General features: G+C 39.3%; 1 protein-coding gene across 2 annotated transcripts in view; it reads left to right on the plus strand.

Moving 5' to 3' along the window:
* Positions 1 to 18,839, plus strand: part of FHIP1A (FHF complex subunit HOOK interacting protein 1A) — a 250,636-nt gene that overhangs the window by 170,428 nt on the left and 61,369 nt on the right. The window contains exons 4-6 of one of the 2 annotated variants that reach the window (XM_039234330.1): positions 4,170 to 4,796; positions 15,819 to 15,977; positions 17,989 to 18,075. In XM_039234330.1, coding sequence (XP_039090261.1) covers positions 4,170 to 4,796; positions 15,819 to 15,977; positions 17,989 to 18,075 — 873 coding nt within the window. The remainder of the gene's footprint in view (positions 1 to 4,169; positions 4,797 to 15,818; positions 15,978 to 17,988; positions 18,076 to 18,839) is intronic. The other variant, XM_039234331.1, reaches the window with a different exon arrangement.

An 18,839-nucleotide genomic window follows, 5' to 3' on the forward strand; every position in this document is an offset into this window, starting at 1 on the left:
TGAGACTGAGAGTATACATTTGAGAAGCCAGCTCATACAAAGTTGAGATCATTAAGATAGAGGATACTCAGGGGAATGTGCTAGGCCTGGGGAAGCCACTGGGAGCAGCAAGGGACCAAGGATCCATAGGACTGGAAGGTCAGAGCAGTTAAATGGATGAAAGTAGGCAGCAGGCGGAAGTCAGGACACAGGAATACTAGAGTTTGGTGGAAGTGATGTGAGAAGATGGCACTAAAGGAAAAATAAGGAAAAGTCCAGGTCACGTGCGAAATCCATCTACAGAAACTGAGAGAACTGTGACACTATCTGGGCAGTGCACTTGGGACATCAGTTCTTTGGCATTTCAACACACGTGTGCTCTAGCCAAGAAGCTTCGTATGACATTCCCTGTCAGGTTAGGAACGAGGCCCTGGGTATGGGCCCCTGGAGACCACTTGTAAAAGCAGTTCATGGGTGTGTCTGCTGGGAAGGGAAAGGGAGGTGGCCTGGGAGGGTCCTGACACCTAAGGAGGGAGGTTAAGGACATGTGTCGACACAGGCATAATGAGTGCTTTGCTGAGCATTGTATATTCCATGACTCACAGGCCTCGGTGTAACACACCCTCTTCCAGGCAGTAAAACCACCCGGCCAGGGCCGGGAATGAGTAAGAACTCTTAATATGTCTACTCCATTACAGATGATCAACAAGCCTTCTATCTCCATGGGTTATCACAGCTCTGTTCTCGTGTTCCTCTGCCCATTAACCAATGTAGAGGAGCTTATACTCTAAAGAGGGTAAAGATGCTTCAGTTTAAAAGTGGCTAAGTAGTTTGCATTCTGTATAAAAACTGAGTTCTCTTTTCTAAGGTTTTTCATAGCAAAAAAAAGTAGGTCTGTTTGCAAAGGAATACGATGGAATAAATAAGTGATGATTATGAGAAAAATGTACTTTGTGACCATGTAAATAGTTCTGCTGTATATTATTTGTGTATGTTTAGATATGTAACATATACTTACATGCATGCCTGTAGTATAAATACATATACACATGTATAAGTTTACAGTGCTTAGGAATTTCTGAGCATTAGGAGATTTTTCAATTATTAATTGCTTTTAACTCAGTGTTTTGATTTTTCTTTTTTTAAAGTTTAATTTTTGAGAATGAACGAGCAGGGTTGGGGCAGAGGGAGAGCGGGACAGAGGATCTGAAGCAGGCTCTGTGCTAGCAACAGAGAGCCTGATGTGGGGCTCAAACCCACAAACTGAGACCATGACCTTGGCCAAAGTCAGATGCTTAACTGACTGAGCCACATGGGTGCTCCAGTGTTTTGGTTTTTTAAAAAAGACATTAGTGCAAAATTACTTTGTCTACTTTTATTTTTATTTATATTATGAAATTAGATCAATTTATAGGGGAGAAGTAATTAACCTTAAAATCCCGTTTGTATCTTTTCAGACTCACTTATGATCATGGGTCTATTTGTCAATATATTTCGTTTTTAACTTAAGTTATCTCGTATATACATTTGCATGCAATGATATGATTCATTTAGTGTTTATTTTTAATAACTATTGTATGGTGATGTAACGTTTCAATTATAATTCTCTTATTGTTGACTGGGTCAATAATATTTTTATTTTTCATTATTGAAAATATCATTGGCGTGAACATTTCTTAACAAATTATTTTTGGATTGTTTTCTTGGGGCATTTTCCCCAAAGTGAGATTAACAAGTCAAAGGCAGGGATAATTTTGTAGCTTCTGATACAGATTGCCAAATTGTTGTAGAAAGATGGAGCTAATTTGCCCCACCACTAACAGTGTATAAAGCATAGGTTCAATTTTAGACAGTTTAGACAGTCTGAGCACACATGAGAAGTGTAATTACATTTCTACCCTCAGGCCTACCTGTATAGATAGCTCTCATAAGTAAACTCAATATGTGGACTTTGAAATTATGGAACTGGGAGAAAGCATGTCGCTGATTTATCCTTCAGAATGCAGAACCTTGAAGTTCAAGCTTTCGGGGCTGGAGAACATACGTGTTGAGGTGGAGGCCCCTTTTGGACAAGTGCGGTACTGTGGTCCCACACTGTGAGATGTTGTCAAGGCCAGAGCGGAGGGAAGGGACAGCCGGGTCCCAGCATTTCTGCCAGTGAGGTAGTCAGGCCTCTGAGGAATTCTGGAGGACCCGTTGGAGGCTGGGGGGGGGAGACTGGGGGGAATTCTGGAGTCTGGCAGGCAGCGAAGGAAAGGAGATGTCCAGTGGGTGCGTTGGGGCTGAGTCATTGAGCCAAGTGTCACCCGGGTAGCTGTGAACTGAAGGCCGTTCTCACCGAAAATGTCAACTCAGGGGTGTTGCAGTGATTTTTTTCCCCTTTGTGACAGTGTTATTAATTTTACAATGAAAGTTGATAGAGATTACAGATTCTGTGGAAATCTGTTCATTCTTTGAGGATCCACTTACCTGGTCTATAAAGGCTCATCTGCCTTGTTTCTGACAGAGGAAACACTTAGACCTTTCCTAGAGAAATACATTTTTCTCATTTCTCATGCATGCTGACATAGCATTGTACCTTTGCCAGCTTCCCCAGTGACTTGCAAAAATTCTATAACCTAAATATAGAGTGTGTAACAGTACGTTATAGAACTGGGCCAGGAGGGTACTGCAAAAGACACACATGATCCCTATAACATGCAGTTCAGAAAAGCAAAAAGGAACAAAGATAAATTCATCGATAGGGTGTTGAGTTGTCTAAAAATTATCATGTGTATGCATTTTAAAGGAAGTAAATTGAATGGATATTATAGAAATTCCAAGTCCTAAAGTTACATGGAAGTTGAGATACAAAGTTCTTTTAATTTCTAGGTCCTAAGGTAGAAGTAAGTACTGATGGATAGAGAGGTAGGAAGCATTCAGCAGCCAGCAGTGGTAAGGGTGAGAAACACTAGCACCGTTGCATGGCCTAATTGGGGGTTTATTTATATTTTACCGTCAATAGATTTTTTTCTTTGTGGTGGTAAAACCTATATAACAAAGATTGCCATCATAACCTTTTTAACTTTCTTTTTTTAAATTATTTTTTTAAATTTATTTTTGAGAGACAGAAAGAGAGCACAAGTGGGAGAGGGTCAGAGAGAGAGGGGGGGAGACAGAGAACCATGAGCTCTCAGCACAGAGCCTGAGATGGGGCTCAAACTTGTGAACCACAAGATCATAACCTGAGCCAAAGTTGAACATTTGACTGACTGACCCATGCAGCTGCCTCTCATCTTACCCTTTATAAAATGTGTAGTTCAGTGTTGTGCAGCTGTCACCACTATTTCCAAAACTTTTTATCACTTAAAACAGAAACTTCCTACATTAGGGATTTATTTAGTAATCGAGCATCGCAGAACTTTTTCTGGTTTTAAAAAATGCAGAGTTCAGGCCTTCATTTTTTTTTAGCATATGCCATATGCTAGGGGTGATTGTGCTAGGTATGTGTCCCTTGTTTATCGGCTTCCTTTTGTCCTTCCTAACCTTGCATGCTTGGTGGGAGAATGTGCCCATCTAAGTAGAGGAGGGAGGCATGTTAGTTGAGGGTGTGTGAGGAGCCCTATTTTCCTGTTGAAACCTCCAAATCTAGTTGTAGAAGGACATGGGTAGTCTTACTCTTTAATGTATTTTAAAATTAAAAAGCAATATTCTTGACAGCTCAGAATAAAAGTGAAAACTTGTCATCACTTTGAACACAAAAGTGATTATTGTTTTTCTATATATATATTTTTTGATCTTTTTTCACAGACATGTTTTTGATATAGTTGACAATGATGTATCTAACTACATATAAATCACTTATTTTTCATCTACTATATTACTTACAATTTTTCATTTTGCTTAGTAGCTTTCATAATAGGCTCATGAACGCAAGTAGCATAATTTTTTAAACGATACTACTTTCTCTGATGTTTAGGTTGCCCAAATTTATAACGATTATAAATGAACATCTTCACATGTCTGCTTTCTATAGTTTAACCACTTCATTTTATTCCTGTGTGAGAAAGAGACAAACACAGTGTTCATATTTATTTTGTTGTGGGCCATGGCTCCTGCATTTTCCGTGAAGATAAGGCGCAATCAGGGGTAGTGTGTATTGTAATTATGGTAAACACGAGATGGATGACAAATATTTGAATCGGTTACAGGTTGTGAAGATCTTAGAGAAGCACGACCCCTTGAAGAATACCCAGGCAAAATATGGATCCATCCCTTCAGATGAGGCCAGTGCTGTGCAGAATTATGTAGAACACATGCTCTTCTTGCTAATTGAAGAGCAAGCCAAGGATGCTGCGATGGGGCCGATTCTGGAATTTGTGGTCTCCGAGAACATCATGGAGAAACTTTTCCTTTGGAGCTTGCGGAGGGAATTTACTGACGAGACTAAGATCGAGCAGCTAAAAATGTATGAGATGTTGGTCACTCAGTCCCACCAGCCTCTACTGCACCACAAGCCCATCCTGAAGCCCCTGATGATGTTGCTGAGCTCTTGTTCGGGAACAACCACCCCTGCCGTGGAGGGGAAGCTGGTTGTCCTGCTCAATCAGCTTTGTTCCATCCTTGCCAAAGATCCATCTATTCTGGAACTCTTCTTCCACACTAGTGAGGACCAAGGGGCAGCCAACTTCCTCATCTTCTCCCTTCTGATTCCCTTCATTCACCGAGAGGGGACAGTGGGTCAGCAGGCACGTGATGCTTTGCTTTTCATCATGTCTCTGTCTGCTGAGAACAGCATGGTGGCCAATCACATTGTGGAGAACACCTACTTTTGTCCAGTAAGTCCCTCTCATTGGCATGCTTTCCACCCACTCCTCTTTTCCTCTCTTGTGCTAATGGTAAATACTGTTTTTTTATTCCTTTCTTTTCAGCAAGTTGTACTTGGCACCTTCTATGGAAAGATGTTTGGAGGAAATCTTTTGGAGGGAGCAGAGGAATCTAAGTTGAGATGCTATTTGGCTGAGCATTGTCAGCTCTAAATAAGCCAACAGAGGAAACTATATGTGTTACCATTTCTTGTTTCATTTCTGTTGGGTTAGGAACTATTTTGGTTTTTTACTAAGAACATATCCTGAGTGATTGGTAGAGCATGCGCTTTCTATATTCTTAGCTTCTCAAGTTGATCTTGCACTGTAGAATCATGGCACGTGGGCAGACCGCTCAGCTGGTTGAAGATTAATTTGTTTCTCAGCAAGATAATGACCATAATTGTAGACACAAAGCACTGATTTTATTTATAAAAATAAATACGTATTTACAGTTTGAGGTAGCAAGAAATACTTGACTCTGTATAGTTTTGTGATCATCGACATGGTGACAAAGAAAGTGTGGGGTCCTTTGTAGACGTTGGTGTACCATAGATCCAACCATGGTCACAGTTCCAGAAAATCACAGGAGCTGTCTGGGGCTCTTAAGATACTTTAGGGCTCTGATTATTTTTTGGTGTTAGTGTTGTCTTTGGAAGCGGCATTTGAATGGCAGATTTATATCTTCTGATTTGTCAGAGATGTTGGGCAACAGCTAATTTTATTTTCCAGTCTATTTCCATTGTCTATTCTTTTTAAAAATTTTGCATTTCTTTTATGTTTTGAGAGAGGGACAAAGAGCGCACACATGCGTAAGTGGGGGAGGGGCAGAGGGAGAGAATCCTAAGCAGGTTCCATGCTTAGTGTGGAGCAGGGCATGGGGCTTGATCCCACAACCGTGAGATCATGACCTGAGATGAAATCAAGAGTCGGACACTTAACTGACAGAGCCACCCAAGTGCCCCAATTGTTTGTTCTTCTTACAGTCACCTCATTATATTTCTTTATAAACTGTACTGTCTTAAATACGCCTGATTCTGCTGGAATAGTAAGACCATTAATGAGCTTTACTGGAACAGGCCAGGCAAGTTGCCATAAGTAGATTAGATTCATTGTTAATGAAAACCACATGGGTAGTTCCTGACCAGGGGAGAGGGCAGTTAGGAATGTCTGTGGGGTGTCCTTTGTTGGCCTAGAGACATGAGGTGGCCGTGGAGGGAGGTCAACTGGCATTTAGTGTTCAGAAGCCAAGGATGCTTAATGTCTGGTACTTTGTGGAATAGTCTTGCACAGTAAAGAACTGACTTGCCCAAAATGCTAGTAGCAACCCTAGTGAATAATATACTGTATTTTGCTTTGAGGTTCAAAAGCAATAATCTTCTTTATGCTACTAAATTCTTGTTTTTACTAATAAAACAGGATCACCTAGTATCTGGTGAATATTTATTTTGGGGCAAACAAATGGTCAAAATTTTGAAAATTAGAACTTCAGTTAAGAAATTCAGGGTACCATGTGTCCCTTCTGGGTTCTGATGAGTAGAATTAGAAATTATAGAAAGATTTATAGTCAGATGGTAAGTAAAGAGCCAATTCCCTTCCATCTGTGCCATCATATTAAACCTCCCTTCCTTACTGCCTTCAATAGTGCAGTTTCTTGTAAACTCTTTTTAAAGAATATATATCATTGGCAAAAATGGGACTTCTTACCTGAATCTAAGCACCTTTGGAATACATTACTGTATTATTTTTCTATTTCTGCTGGTGGTTTTATTTAAACAAAACAGATTAATTATCTTGTGGTAGTATTGGCTTACTGTAGGTTAGAAGTCCAGCAGGTCTCATTGGGCTAAAAGGGAGATCTCAGCAGGGCTGAGGCTCTGTGGTGAGTGTGCTTCCCTGCCCTGTCCAGCTTCTGGAAGCCTCCCGCGTTCGTTGGCCCATGGCCTCTTTCTCCACTTGTGCAGTCGGCAGTATTGCATGTCTCTGAACACTGTTTTGTAGTCACGCCTCCCTCGGACTCTGCTCTTCTCCCTCCTCCTTCCACTTGGAAGGAGCCTTGCGATTACTTTGGGTTTACCTGGATTTTCCAGGAAGACCTCCTTATTTAACCATCAGCTGATGAGCAACCTTAATTCCCCTTTGCCATATAACGTAATACATTCACAGGCTCAGACATTAGGAGCAGACAGCGTGGGTGTGGGGGGGGGCATTAGTCTGCCTATCACATTTGCTCTATCTAGTTCACTGAGCTCTTGAAGAAATTTGAGTATAATCAGAATTCTTGTAGGAGTTTACACTGACTGTGTAATATGGGTGAGTTTGCTCAAGATAGGGAGATGCTGAGGAGGTCAGGAGATCCATGAGGTTCTAGAAGCGAGTGATAGGGATGAGAATGGCAATGAGGGGCTGGATGTGAGCAATGCTGTGGAAGCAGAAGCTTACTAAAAATAAGTTTGTGAGGGAGCTATACAGAGGTTTGGGTTTGAGCTTATTTGAATTGTTTTGGGTAGTACTGTTCAAAAAGGAGCACAGCCATTGAAACAAATCATCAAAATATCCGTGTGGTTCTCCCAATCAACATGCAAGAGGCAATTAAGAAAAGATATCATCTGCAAAAGCAACACAATTCTAAGGTATCTTGAATAAATCTAACAAATCTGTGAATGGGCTTTATAAAGAAAATTATAAAACTTTATTAATGAATATAAAAGAAGACCTAAGTAAACAGAAAACTATTTAGTTTGTAGATACTGTGTAGATGACACTTTCCTGCAAATCAGTCCATAAAGTTAATGCCATTTATGCTTTACAACCTTTTATTATCAAAAAGGTAAAATACAGAAAACTTGGAAGAATACTGAAATGATCACCATATACACACCACTTACATTCAAAATTGCTGATATTTGTGTTTATCGTCTCTGTTTTTTGTTTCTGCTATACCATTTGAAATGAAGATACAGACATTTGGAAGTAAGTTACAGACATCAAATACTTTAGTATGAATCTCCTACAAATAAGGACACTCTCTGACATAACCACACTACCATTATTATACCTAAGAAAACTATACAATAATTCTACAATATGATCTAATATCTAATTTCTCAAGTATGCCTCAATTATAGGTTTTTTTTTTTTATAACTGGAGTCTGATACAAGGTACATTTCTGACTGTCATCTCTCTTTAAGTCACTGCTAATCTGTAACAGCCTGTCACTTTTTTCCTCCATGACAGTGACTTTTTAAGAGAAGTCATTGTCTCGTCGAATGTCCTATGTACTCTGGGTTTGTTTCTTATGTAGTCTAACTTGTCCTTATCACCTGTATGTTCTGCAAATTGGAAGTTAGGTCTGAGTGCTTGATTGAATTCAGGGTAATTTTGTAAGAATACTTTACAGGTGATGTGATCCCCTTCTTATTGCATTATATTATGTGTTAGGTTGTCTCACTTTTGTGATGCTGCACTTGATTACTTGATTGCACTTGATTAAGTGGCGATCACTTTCTCTCTCTAGGTACATTTCCCCTTTGCAACTGTAAGGTATAATTTGTGAAGTGTTAATGTGACTTAACATCCCAGTTGGGCTCTTCATGGAACCTGACAAATCAATGCTAAAAGTCATATAAATGTGTGTACACGATCAGGAAAAACAGATAATTATGAATAATGGTAACAGTAATGTACTTGTTGAGCACTTACTGTATGGCCAGTACTGTTCTTAGTGCTTTACATGTATTAAATCATCTAGTCCTCACAACTGTAAGCTCTAGTGTTATACCCTTTTTATAGATGAAGAAATTGAAGCACAGAGACAGTAAGTTAAGTATTTATAAATTTATAGATTTACAGTAAGTAAATTTATAAAATGCCTCATGGCTAGTAAGAGATCAAGTCGGGATCTGAACGGAGGCATCCTGACTCCAGGACCTATGTGCTTAACTTTGTTTATTATATCAAGACTTTCTGTAATGCATGAACCATAAAGAAACGACTGGAATTAAGAACAAAAACACAGATTGAGAGAAGATATTCGTAAATACACATAACTACAAATGTGATTAGAGCCCAAAATATACAAAAATATTTATCATGCTACAAATTAATAAGAAAACAATAAACAGCCCATTAGAAAAATGGGCACAGAGGGGAGCCTGCATGGCTCACTTGGTTAAGCGTCCAACTCTTGATCTCAGCTCAGGTCTTGGTCTCAGGGTTGTGAGTTCAAGCCTCCCGTTGGGCTCCACACTGGGTGTGGAGCTACTTAAATGGGCAAAGGGTATGAAAGGACGGTTCCCAGAAGACGCCCAAAGCCAATAAACATATGAAAATATTCTCATCTTCAGTGGCATCAGGGAAAATGCAGACTGAACCCGCAGCGAGACACCTGATAATGCTCATCAAGGTGGCTAACTGTCGGACATCTGTTAACACCAAGTGTTGTCAAGGGTGAGAAAAAACAAGAACTCCTGAGAGAATAAATTCGTACAATAACACAGGAAAGCACACACCGAGATATTCAATAGAATAGTGATTCGAGGAAGAGCAAAATAGAAATACCTAAGGGAAAGATAAATGAACTGGTTTATTCTTTATCAGTGGAATACTACTACTCAGGATTCAAAAAATACATGAACAAATCACATGTATTATTAGCATGTAACTCCATCCACATATGTGGACACCAGAATCTAAAAACATGTTGAGTAGAAAAAGTAGAAAAAGGTTTCATATAGTATGTTAGTATTTACATAAAATTTACATAAAGTTTTAATTCACGAAACTTTAGTGTAGACTGTTTTTTGGACACATATATACACAGCAAAAGTAGAAGACCAAGCACAGGAATATTGCGTACTAAGTTCAAAATTGTGGTTACTTCTGGGGATGCAGGAAGGGGAAGAGATGGTAATATGATTGGAGTAGGGTTCAGCTCTGTAATGTGGTTTTTTTTGTCTTTTGTTTTTGAAAAAATAAAGAGCACTCTGAAGACATTATGGCAAACTATTAAAATCTGTTAAATCTTGGAGGTGTTTTTATATGTGTAATATTTCATACTTCAGAATGTAAACCTATCAGGAGAGTGGAGCATGTTTTTAATGTTTAGCTACCCGCTTATTATGTGTGATAAGCAGAATTCACTGAGTAATTGTTGCTTTTATAAAAACGTGTTTTAAAACACTGTACAGTTCATTAAAATCGGAGGGACAACAGCTCCAGCTGACCTTATTTGCTGGAGTGGAACACAGAGGTTCATTGTGCTAAGTTGCCTCTCAGGATAGATCCCATAATCTCATTTGTACCCAGTTTTCTATAATTACATCTGACAACGTAATTAAAAAAAAAAAGAACTCTTTATGTTGATGATAAAAGCGTACTCTGTTAGCCATCCAGCTAAGGACCACAATTGACAAAAAGCTTCCTCTAATTAGTATGATTGTCAAACTGTGTTAGAGTCAGGCTTTGGGAAGAGTAATGACTCTTTCAGGAAACTGGACCACATTTTGGAAACTTTGTGTTGTAGTTGATAGGAAGAGGCCATTCCGCTGCCTCCACTGTCAAGACGTGCTCTCCCAAGAGGAGGAGAATGAGAATACTCTAGGGAACAATTTAATACTGACAAATGACGGGCAACTATATATGATCCTATCACTGTTGATTGTTTTAAACCAAACTTTGATGGTTATGCCCTCGTCACTTGTTACATATTGGCAAAAGTAGAAAGCTGTGTTTATGTAAATCGAGAAATGCAAATTGAAGTTAGCAACCTGTAGGTACACAGCCACTGATAGAAAGTTATTTATCTCCCATCCAAAATTTATGAGCTTTTTTATTTTGGCATGTTGTATCAAATGGTCCCCACCAGCTGTTTTGCTGCTTTGTTTTAGCTTCAGACTAAAGCCATCTGCTAGAAATCTTTGTCTTTTGCTAAAATTAACCAGGTACCATTAAGTGTTTAAATTAATGATGGAGCTTCCCTGAATTGTTCAGCCCTCTGTGCATGTCCTTTTTCCTCACCTCCACTGGAAACACCGCTGTGTGTAAAGCCGTGATGTCCACCTCTGCACATGAGGATTGTCTTTAATTGTTTGAACAGTTCGCTGAAGAAACTGAACCTTAGAAACCTCAGTAAATGGCAAAGTCGGGCTGGAAACCGTGTTAGTCTGATACTAAAATCCACAGTTGCAACAAGTCCTGTACTATTCTTCTGTCAGGGAAGTGATTTGCTTTTTATTTTATTTTATTTTTAAAGTTTTTGAAAGAGAGAATGCGTGCGAGAGCCCTGACATAGGGTTCAAATTCATGAACCATGAGATCATAACCTGAGCCAAAATCAAGAGCCCAACGCTTAACTGACTGAGCCACGCAGGTGCCCTGTGGTTTGCTTTTTAAATTGTTGTTATCCTTATGATTTTATATGGTGATTCGCTTTCGTTTAAGGAGCCTCTTGAGAGAAGATAAATTAGAAATACTGAATTAACACTTAATGGGCTGGGAATAAATACTATATTTCACAATTACTTTTTTTGTGAAAAGGATCAATAAAAGGCTCAAATAATAATGGGCATTTTATGTTTAAGTACCTGTTTGAATGTCTATATGTTTTTAAATTTTTACTTTAAAAATGAAATTTAAAAGTAAATAGATTATATCATTAAACCGCTGGGAATATGATCTGCAAAACCTGTTGTTGCCTCTCCTTTTCCCTGTCCTGTTCCCACAGCACCTCCTATGTCCCTCTGTGGAGCAGTCGTATTTCTTGAATTTATTAGTTTGTTGGCTGTCTTCTCCCGCTCACCCGGTTTGACTTGTTCATTCTAGTCCACGCTGGAGGTGTGGATGATGTGTCCAGTCAGGTATGTTGAGTGTCAGATGCTAGAAGCACTCGCCAGGAGTAACACATCCAGCTCGACAACAGAGGACAGGCCTGGAGATTGAGAATCCGAGGTCTTCGTGCAGAGAAACCAGCTGACGCAATGGGAGAGAGTGGGAGTCAGAAGGCGGGGGTGGGGTGGGGTGGCGGGGGGCGGGAGGCAGGCATCTGGGAGAGAAGCCCACAGCAGAGTATGAAGGGCCGTGAGAAACCTTGGGGAACCATTTCATATGGGAGACATCAAAAGAATATATATACTTCTCTGCTTTGTTTATAGTGACCTTTATTCATTCATTCACTCAACAGAAACTGAACACCTTCAGGCCAGATAATATGGTAAAGTACAGGAAATAGTAAAAGAGATTCTGCATTTATCTCTTTTTCAAAATCAGGGCATTTGTGGTCCCAAAGAAGAATGTCCCCTATTTAAAGTATTTAACTCCTTGTCAACATACCCAAACAAATCATTTTAATTCCAGTTTTGAATGTGACCCGAGTGAGTTGCTGGTTATAAATTCGGAACCTCTGGCAAGGGAGAACAGAGACTGAGAATTCTCCTTGAAGGGAAATCTAATCTTGATGTCACATTTTAAAAATCAATTACATTTGCTAACTCATGCTAAATTAACCGCAGTACAAAGGCTTTAATTCTGCATACTCCTGATTCCTTAACCACTTTGAGGCTTTGAAGATGAATTCATAAAGACAGGCTTAATTTGTCTGACTAAAAAGCTGGGAATAGCTATTCAGTATATCAATATAATTACAGCAACATTAATTTTCAAATTACATACATCACTGACAGTAATTAAAAATAACACATAACTAATATTTTACTTAAGAGAAAAATTTAAGTTTCTTTATTTATTTTGAGAGAGACAGAGTGAGTGGGGGAGGGGTAGAGAGAGAAAGAGAGAGAGAATGAGAACCCCAAGCAGGCTCCTCACTGTCAGCACAGATCCCGACATGGGGCTTGAACTCACAAGCTGCGAGTTCTGGACCTGAGCTGAAACCAGGAATCAGATGCTAACCGACTGAGCCACCCAGGTGCCCCTCATATTCACTTTTCAAAAAGAGTATTCGGAAAAGGGCATGGCTCACACGCGAGCAGAAGCCTGCCTGTACGGAAGGACAGTGCCGTGTGACAGCTGGGCACACAGTCCTGCCATGTTCTTGCCTACAGAAAGTGGAGCCAGAGGATGCCTGTGCTATCTTTTTCAGAGTGGCAGAGAAACATGGAAGAAAATATTCTGCAGAATAGAGACTATTACGTAGTCTTAAGAACAAGATTCCAAACCTTTCCTGCTAAATATTTATGTCTTCCTTTCTTTTTTTTTTTTATATAGACATTTTTAGCTTTTTTCTCTTTAATATGTAAAATTTTTACTAAACCTTTTTAAAGACAATTGACATACCACAAAATTCAGTATATGTGTAGTCATATTCTAAGTATTTTAAATTATACAAATGTTACAAGAATACATTTGCTTTATTTAATAAAATTGACCTGTTACAATGGAGCTTTTCAAAATTGATTTTTCTTTTTTCTTTTTTTTTTTTTTTACAAATAGTTTATTGTCAAATTAGTTTCTACATAACACTCAGTGCTCATCCCCAAAGTGCCCTCCTCCATGCCCATCCCCCCTCCCCCCCACATCCATCAGTCCTCAGTTTTTGTCAGCATTCAAGAGTCTCTCATGGTTTGCCTCTCTCCCTTTCCCCCACCATTTCCGCCCTTCTTCTCCCGCTTGTTCCTCCGTCAGGTTCCTCCTAATCCTCCTATACGTGCAAACATATGATATTTGTCCTTCTCTGCCTGTTATGTCTTCCTTTCTAAGACTTTGCTCAGAGTTCAGATTCATTCACCCAACCTACAGATATTTCTAGAACACCGACGGTGGGCCAGGCACTGTGGAAGGCTGGTGCTGGGGAGAGAGCAGTGAACAAGTCAGACCTGGTGAACTGGAGAAAATAGCCAATCACCTGATAAAGATGACCAGAAAGACGACTGCTCCACAGAGGGACACCCGGGTGCTGTGGGAACGAGACAAGGGAAAAGGGAGAGGCAACAGTGAGCGGGCAGATAATTTTTCCAAGTTCAGCATTCCTGGTGCCATACTTCCTTCTGCTTTCTGTTTCTGATGCCGGCCGCTGGATTATTTTGTCTTATCTGACTGAACCTGCCTTCCCTCCTCTCTCTGGTCTCGACGGCTTGAGGTACCGTCTGCAAATGGATGACTCCAGATCTCCACGTCTAGCCCAGATCCCACTCCTAAGCATCAGACACACACATCTGTCTGGGTGTCCCTCCAGCTCGTTTCCCTGGCCTCCAAAACCCTGCACGATCTGACCCTGCCTGGGTCTTTCTACCCTCTCTCTATCTTTACATTCCAGTAACGTTGCACTTCCCTTCACTCCTAAAGGATGCCATCTTTTCATACCCCTTTGAGCTTTTGTACATCCTCTGCTTCGAATAGTCTCCCTTCCAAGGCTCTTTATTGGACTAACTTGTATTTATTCTTCAGCAGCCTGGACATCAGTTCTGTTGAGAACATTTCCTATTCCCAGTCCCCCAAGTTAAGAGCCTTTTGAATATCCACAGTACTGTATTTTTTCTCTTCCAGATTTTGAGTATTTATTGCACTATTATAATTGGCCTGTTCATCTCTTACTAGACTGTCAGATCAATGAATACTTCAGTCTTTCTTTTCTGGGGCTTACTCAGGATTGGATGTTTCCTTGAGTGTTCAATCCGATTTGAATTCCTCATAAACCTAACATTTACCCTGGAGCAGTGCCTCTTATAGATCACCTCATTGCATCTGTTCTGGGCCACTCCTGCCTGTTATTTGCATGGCTGCCAGATTGGGATCTCTAAGGTACTGTTTGGCTAGCATCACTTCCCATTTGAGAGACCTCTAGTACTGTGTAATTAATTGTTTTCCTTGGTCTTACACTGTGCAAGATAAAAATCAACAGGCACCCACTGTAAATGTGTTTCTTTCTTACACTTCTATCTCTATTAAAGACATCACCAGGGCACCTGGGTAGTTCTCGGTTAAGCATCTGACTCTTGATTTCAGCTCAGGTCGTGATCTCACTGTGTGAGAATGAGCTTGCCTTGGGCTCCCTGATGGGCATGGAGCCTGTTTAAGACTCTCTCTCTCTCTCTCTCTCTCTCTCCTTCTCTCTCTCTCCCCTCCCCTGCTCACACACACACACACACTCTCTCTTAAAAAAAAATAAATAAATAAAAAAGCATCACTATTTTCCTAAAGCCCAACCTGAATAACCTGGCAGATTTGAGTTCTCATTCACCCTCACCAACTAAGCTCAAATGCTGAAAATTTCATGTTAGCACTGAGGGAGGATGTAAACCGTGTGACCTTTGGATTACTACTGGATTGATAGAGGCCTACCTAGAGCCCTCTCACAGCCACTTCACACATGATACTCAGCTTTATTTCCTCCTCTCTTCTCTCACTGCTGATGCTTCAGCTTAGACCCACCTTAGCTCTGTTTGAATGGTCATCATCACATCTAACTGGTGCATGACCCCCACTTCTTGCTATAATTTGTAGAGATCAGGTTGAGGTGCTTTCTAAACTGTAAACATGTGCGTATTGGTCATGACCTTTAATACGTCTGTAGGAATCTTTCTCATAAAGTTACTCATGGTTCTTAACCTGTGCGATCTTCCGTCCTGAACTGTCTTAGTCCTTCTCTGGATTTGAACTTGGTGTGTTGTACTGTAACATATTGTATTTGGGTCTGCCTCTCTCCTGAACACCTTCAGGGCAGACTCACATTTTCTTCATTTCTGCATGTTTCTCCCTTACTCCCTGTACCCCCAGCTCAGCATATGCCTGGCACGTAAGAGATCAGCAGTCTGTATTAACTATGTGCGTGTAAGCCAAATCCCTCTGGTGCTTCTGTGTCTTCTGCTGGAGTTGAACCCATCACCTGTTGAGTGCTTCCTCGCTAGCTGATATTTTTGAATATTTGAATACCTTTCTGCTTGGAGTGCAGTCTTTGGACCAGTGACATTGGCATCACCTGGCAGCTGTGAGTTGCGGGCTAAGAACTTTGGAAAAGAGCTTATTTTTATGTCTGAACACAGGTACTTGCAACCGGGCTCAGTGGTCTCTACTCTTCTCTGCCTACAAAGCTCGAAGAGAAAAGTGAGGAATGGCACTGCCTTCTGAAAGATGACTGGCTCCTTCTCCCTGCTCTTGTTCAGTTCATGAACTCCCTAGAGTTCTGTAATGCTGTCATACAGGTGGGTACCAGGGCACAACAGAGGAGCCCTTTGTGATGATGCATTCAGGGTACAAGCACTGTGAAAGATCAGCTTATCAGCATTCCTTTTTAAAGTTTTAATGTTTATGGAATACTGGCGCTTTATTTTAAGCATACTGAATGTCCTTGAATGAACAAAAATACAAGTTTATAGGTTTGGAGGAAGTTTTAATTGAGAAAAAAATGAGTAGATTTTCTTTATCTTCCTTATAAAAAGTGTTGATTCTGTTTTGCTTATCCACTTAACCATCAAAAATAAGTTCAATGCTTCACTCATTAAATATATATTTTTAGGCTTCTAAGTATACCAAATTATGCCACTCTTACTTCAAGGTCTTCTTGGGAATATACAAAGGAAAACACTTTATTTTGCTTAATGGTGCATGCTACATAAAGAATATTGTTATCCCAATTGAATTTAGAAGAAGTTAAGCATCTTCTTAGCAACACAAATTAAATCTGTGCTTTGAAATTGGTCTGCTTCGGGGAAAAAACAACCAGTGAACTCTAGTATATTTGGCTTCTTGATTAGATTTTTACCTTCAGATTTCTTGTTACTATTTTCAATAAAAATCAGATTTTATATATATTTAAGGATATAGTGGTTTTTCATAAAAATGCTTTATTTCTATACAATATAAATATTACCTTCATATTGGATTTATTAAGAAATCAAGTTTTCCTTATGTTGATTGTAAGGTGAAAAATGTTAGTTATAATCTGTTTATCTACCAAATAAAGCAATAGCTTCTGGAAGAAAATGAAAGTAAATTACTTTAGTTCCTATCTCATTTTTATTGCTAAGTCAAAGGAAGTTTTATTTATATATAAGATAAATGGATTGTATCTTAAGGTTTTTTTCTTTAATATTACAGTCTATCAACATTTCTTGCAGAAGTGTGTGGAAATAAAAAAGATGAAACTATTAGTTCCTTCCTAAATGTACACACAGAGAGATTATCAGTAATTTAAAGATCTAGCTTTACTTCCCTAGAAATTGCATTTCACTTTATTGTTTGATTTTATTATATTTTTTTAAGAAAGAGAAGTTAAGCTAACAGGCCTGGTAAAAGATAGAGAAATGAGGTATTTCATACTATATTTTGAAATCAAGGCCATATACTTTGAAGATTTTTTTGTTTGGGGGTATTACCAAAAAGATTACTCATAAAAGATATTAGTAAAGTGTTATTCATGCTAAATATATTTTAAATATATTTTAAAAATCAAACATAGGAAGAGTTGTACCTCTGGTAATGTTTTCTGCTTTCGAACAGAATCTAATCTTGTTTTTTATGAAAAGATTTTCTAAATGCCTTCCTCCTCAATATAAATGATCGTTAGAAAATGCATCTTTAACATGAATTCTTTCTGCTAGCAAAATAAATGTATTGAGTTATCCACATTAGTAGTTATACTTTTTTTAGTCACAAGTTGGAATGGGACATAGATGAAGTATATGGGGCAAAAATATACTTTACAGTTTGTTAATTTTAATTTATGTGTCCTTATACATAATCAATCTGTTATCTGTTTGTTTTTAAGAAGAAACTTGAAATTACCAATTTTTTGAAAAGTTTATTAATTTATTTTGAGAGAGTGCGAACAGGGGAGGGGCAGAGAGAGGGGGAGAAAGAATCCCAAGCAGGCTCTGTGCTGTCAGGGCAGAGCCCAACGTGGGACTCAATCCCATGAACCTTGAGATCATGATCTGAGCCAAAATTGAGTCAGATGCTTAAGCGACTGAGCCACCCAGGCACCCCTAAAATTACCAGTTTTTAAATTTGAAAGTCCCAGCTGTTTCTCCTGGAATAAGCCATCTGAAAAAAATTACGTAATGGTTTGAAGTCTGAATTATTTTTTAACCATGGAATAAAAGGCCAAATTTTGAATTTCCTTTTTTTAAGTAGGATGTTCACAGAAATGTGATTTTAAGAAGACCAAAAGATTAAACTCTTTGTCTTTTTCTTGACTACCTGTTTCTCTCTTAGGTGGCGCACCCCTTGATTCGCAGTCAACTTGTTAATTATATTTACAATGGATTCTTGGTACCTGTCTTGGCTCCTGCACTCCATAAGGTCAGTGATTGGCTAATGTAATCTTATCTGCTGATGGTACAGCTGATGGAAACTGAGGAAGGTGAACAGTGTAATTGACTTGATGGTGACTTTCGCTTCATTTTTCTTCTCATTCCATTCATATTCCTTAGCAATATCAAAGATAGGTCTTAAAAATGAAACAGCTTAAGTCTGATGGAATCCAGTTGGTGTCATGGAACCCAGCATTGTGAATGTTAAATAAGATAGTCTACATGAGGATAGGCAGATGACTCTGACTCTTGTGTTTCCTTCAGTTTATGGGGAGTAGCTACTTGGAACTCTCTGTTAAGCTGTTCTCTGAGGTCAAGTCTGTCCTAGAGAGTGAAGGGTTTACTGTGGTAGGGAAAGGGGCAGTGGTAGCACAAGTGTCATGGCTTCATCATCTCCTTAATAGAACATAGTTTTCTTTTATAACAATCGTGTGCCAGCAAAAATTAAAGTGAAGCAAAGTAAGGTCGCAGCAAAGGTTGGCTGTCTCGTTAGCACAAGTCTGAATTCCTTATGATGCACTCATTTTGTATAATAAATCAACTGATATCTTTTCCATTGTGAGCTGTCAGGAGACACCCATGCACCTAGAATTCTAATTACAAGGCGTTTTTCTTCACTGAGTAAAGAGACACATGGAGTATTTATTTCAGAGAATCTCTGTGGAGTTACTAGGGTTGCCAGCGCACATAGGGAGATAAGCAAGAAACAACTTATCACATGTTATTTTGATGGGATGCCCCGCTTTCAACATC

This window comes from Hyaena hyaena, unplaced genomic scaffold (genome assembly GCF_003009895.1).
Source record: "Hyaena hyaena isolate Hyena2069 unplaced genomic scaffold, ASM300989v1 scaffold_89, whole genome shotgun sequence".
Taxonomy (NCBI): Eukaryota; Metazoa; Chordata; class Mammalia; order Carnivora; family Hyaenidae; genus Hyaena; species Hyaena hyaena.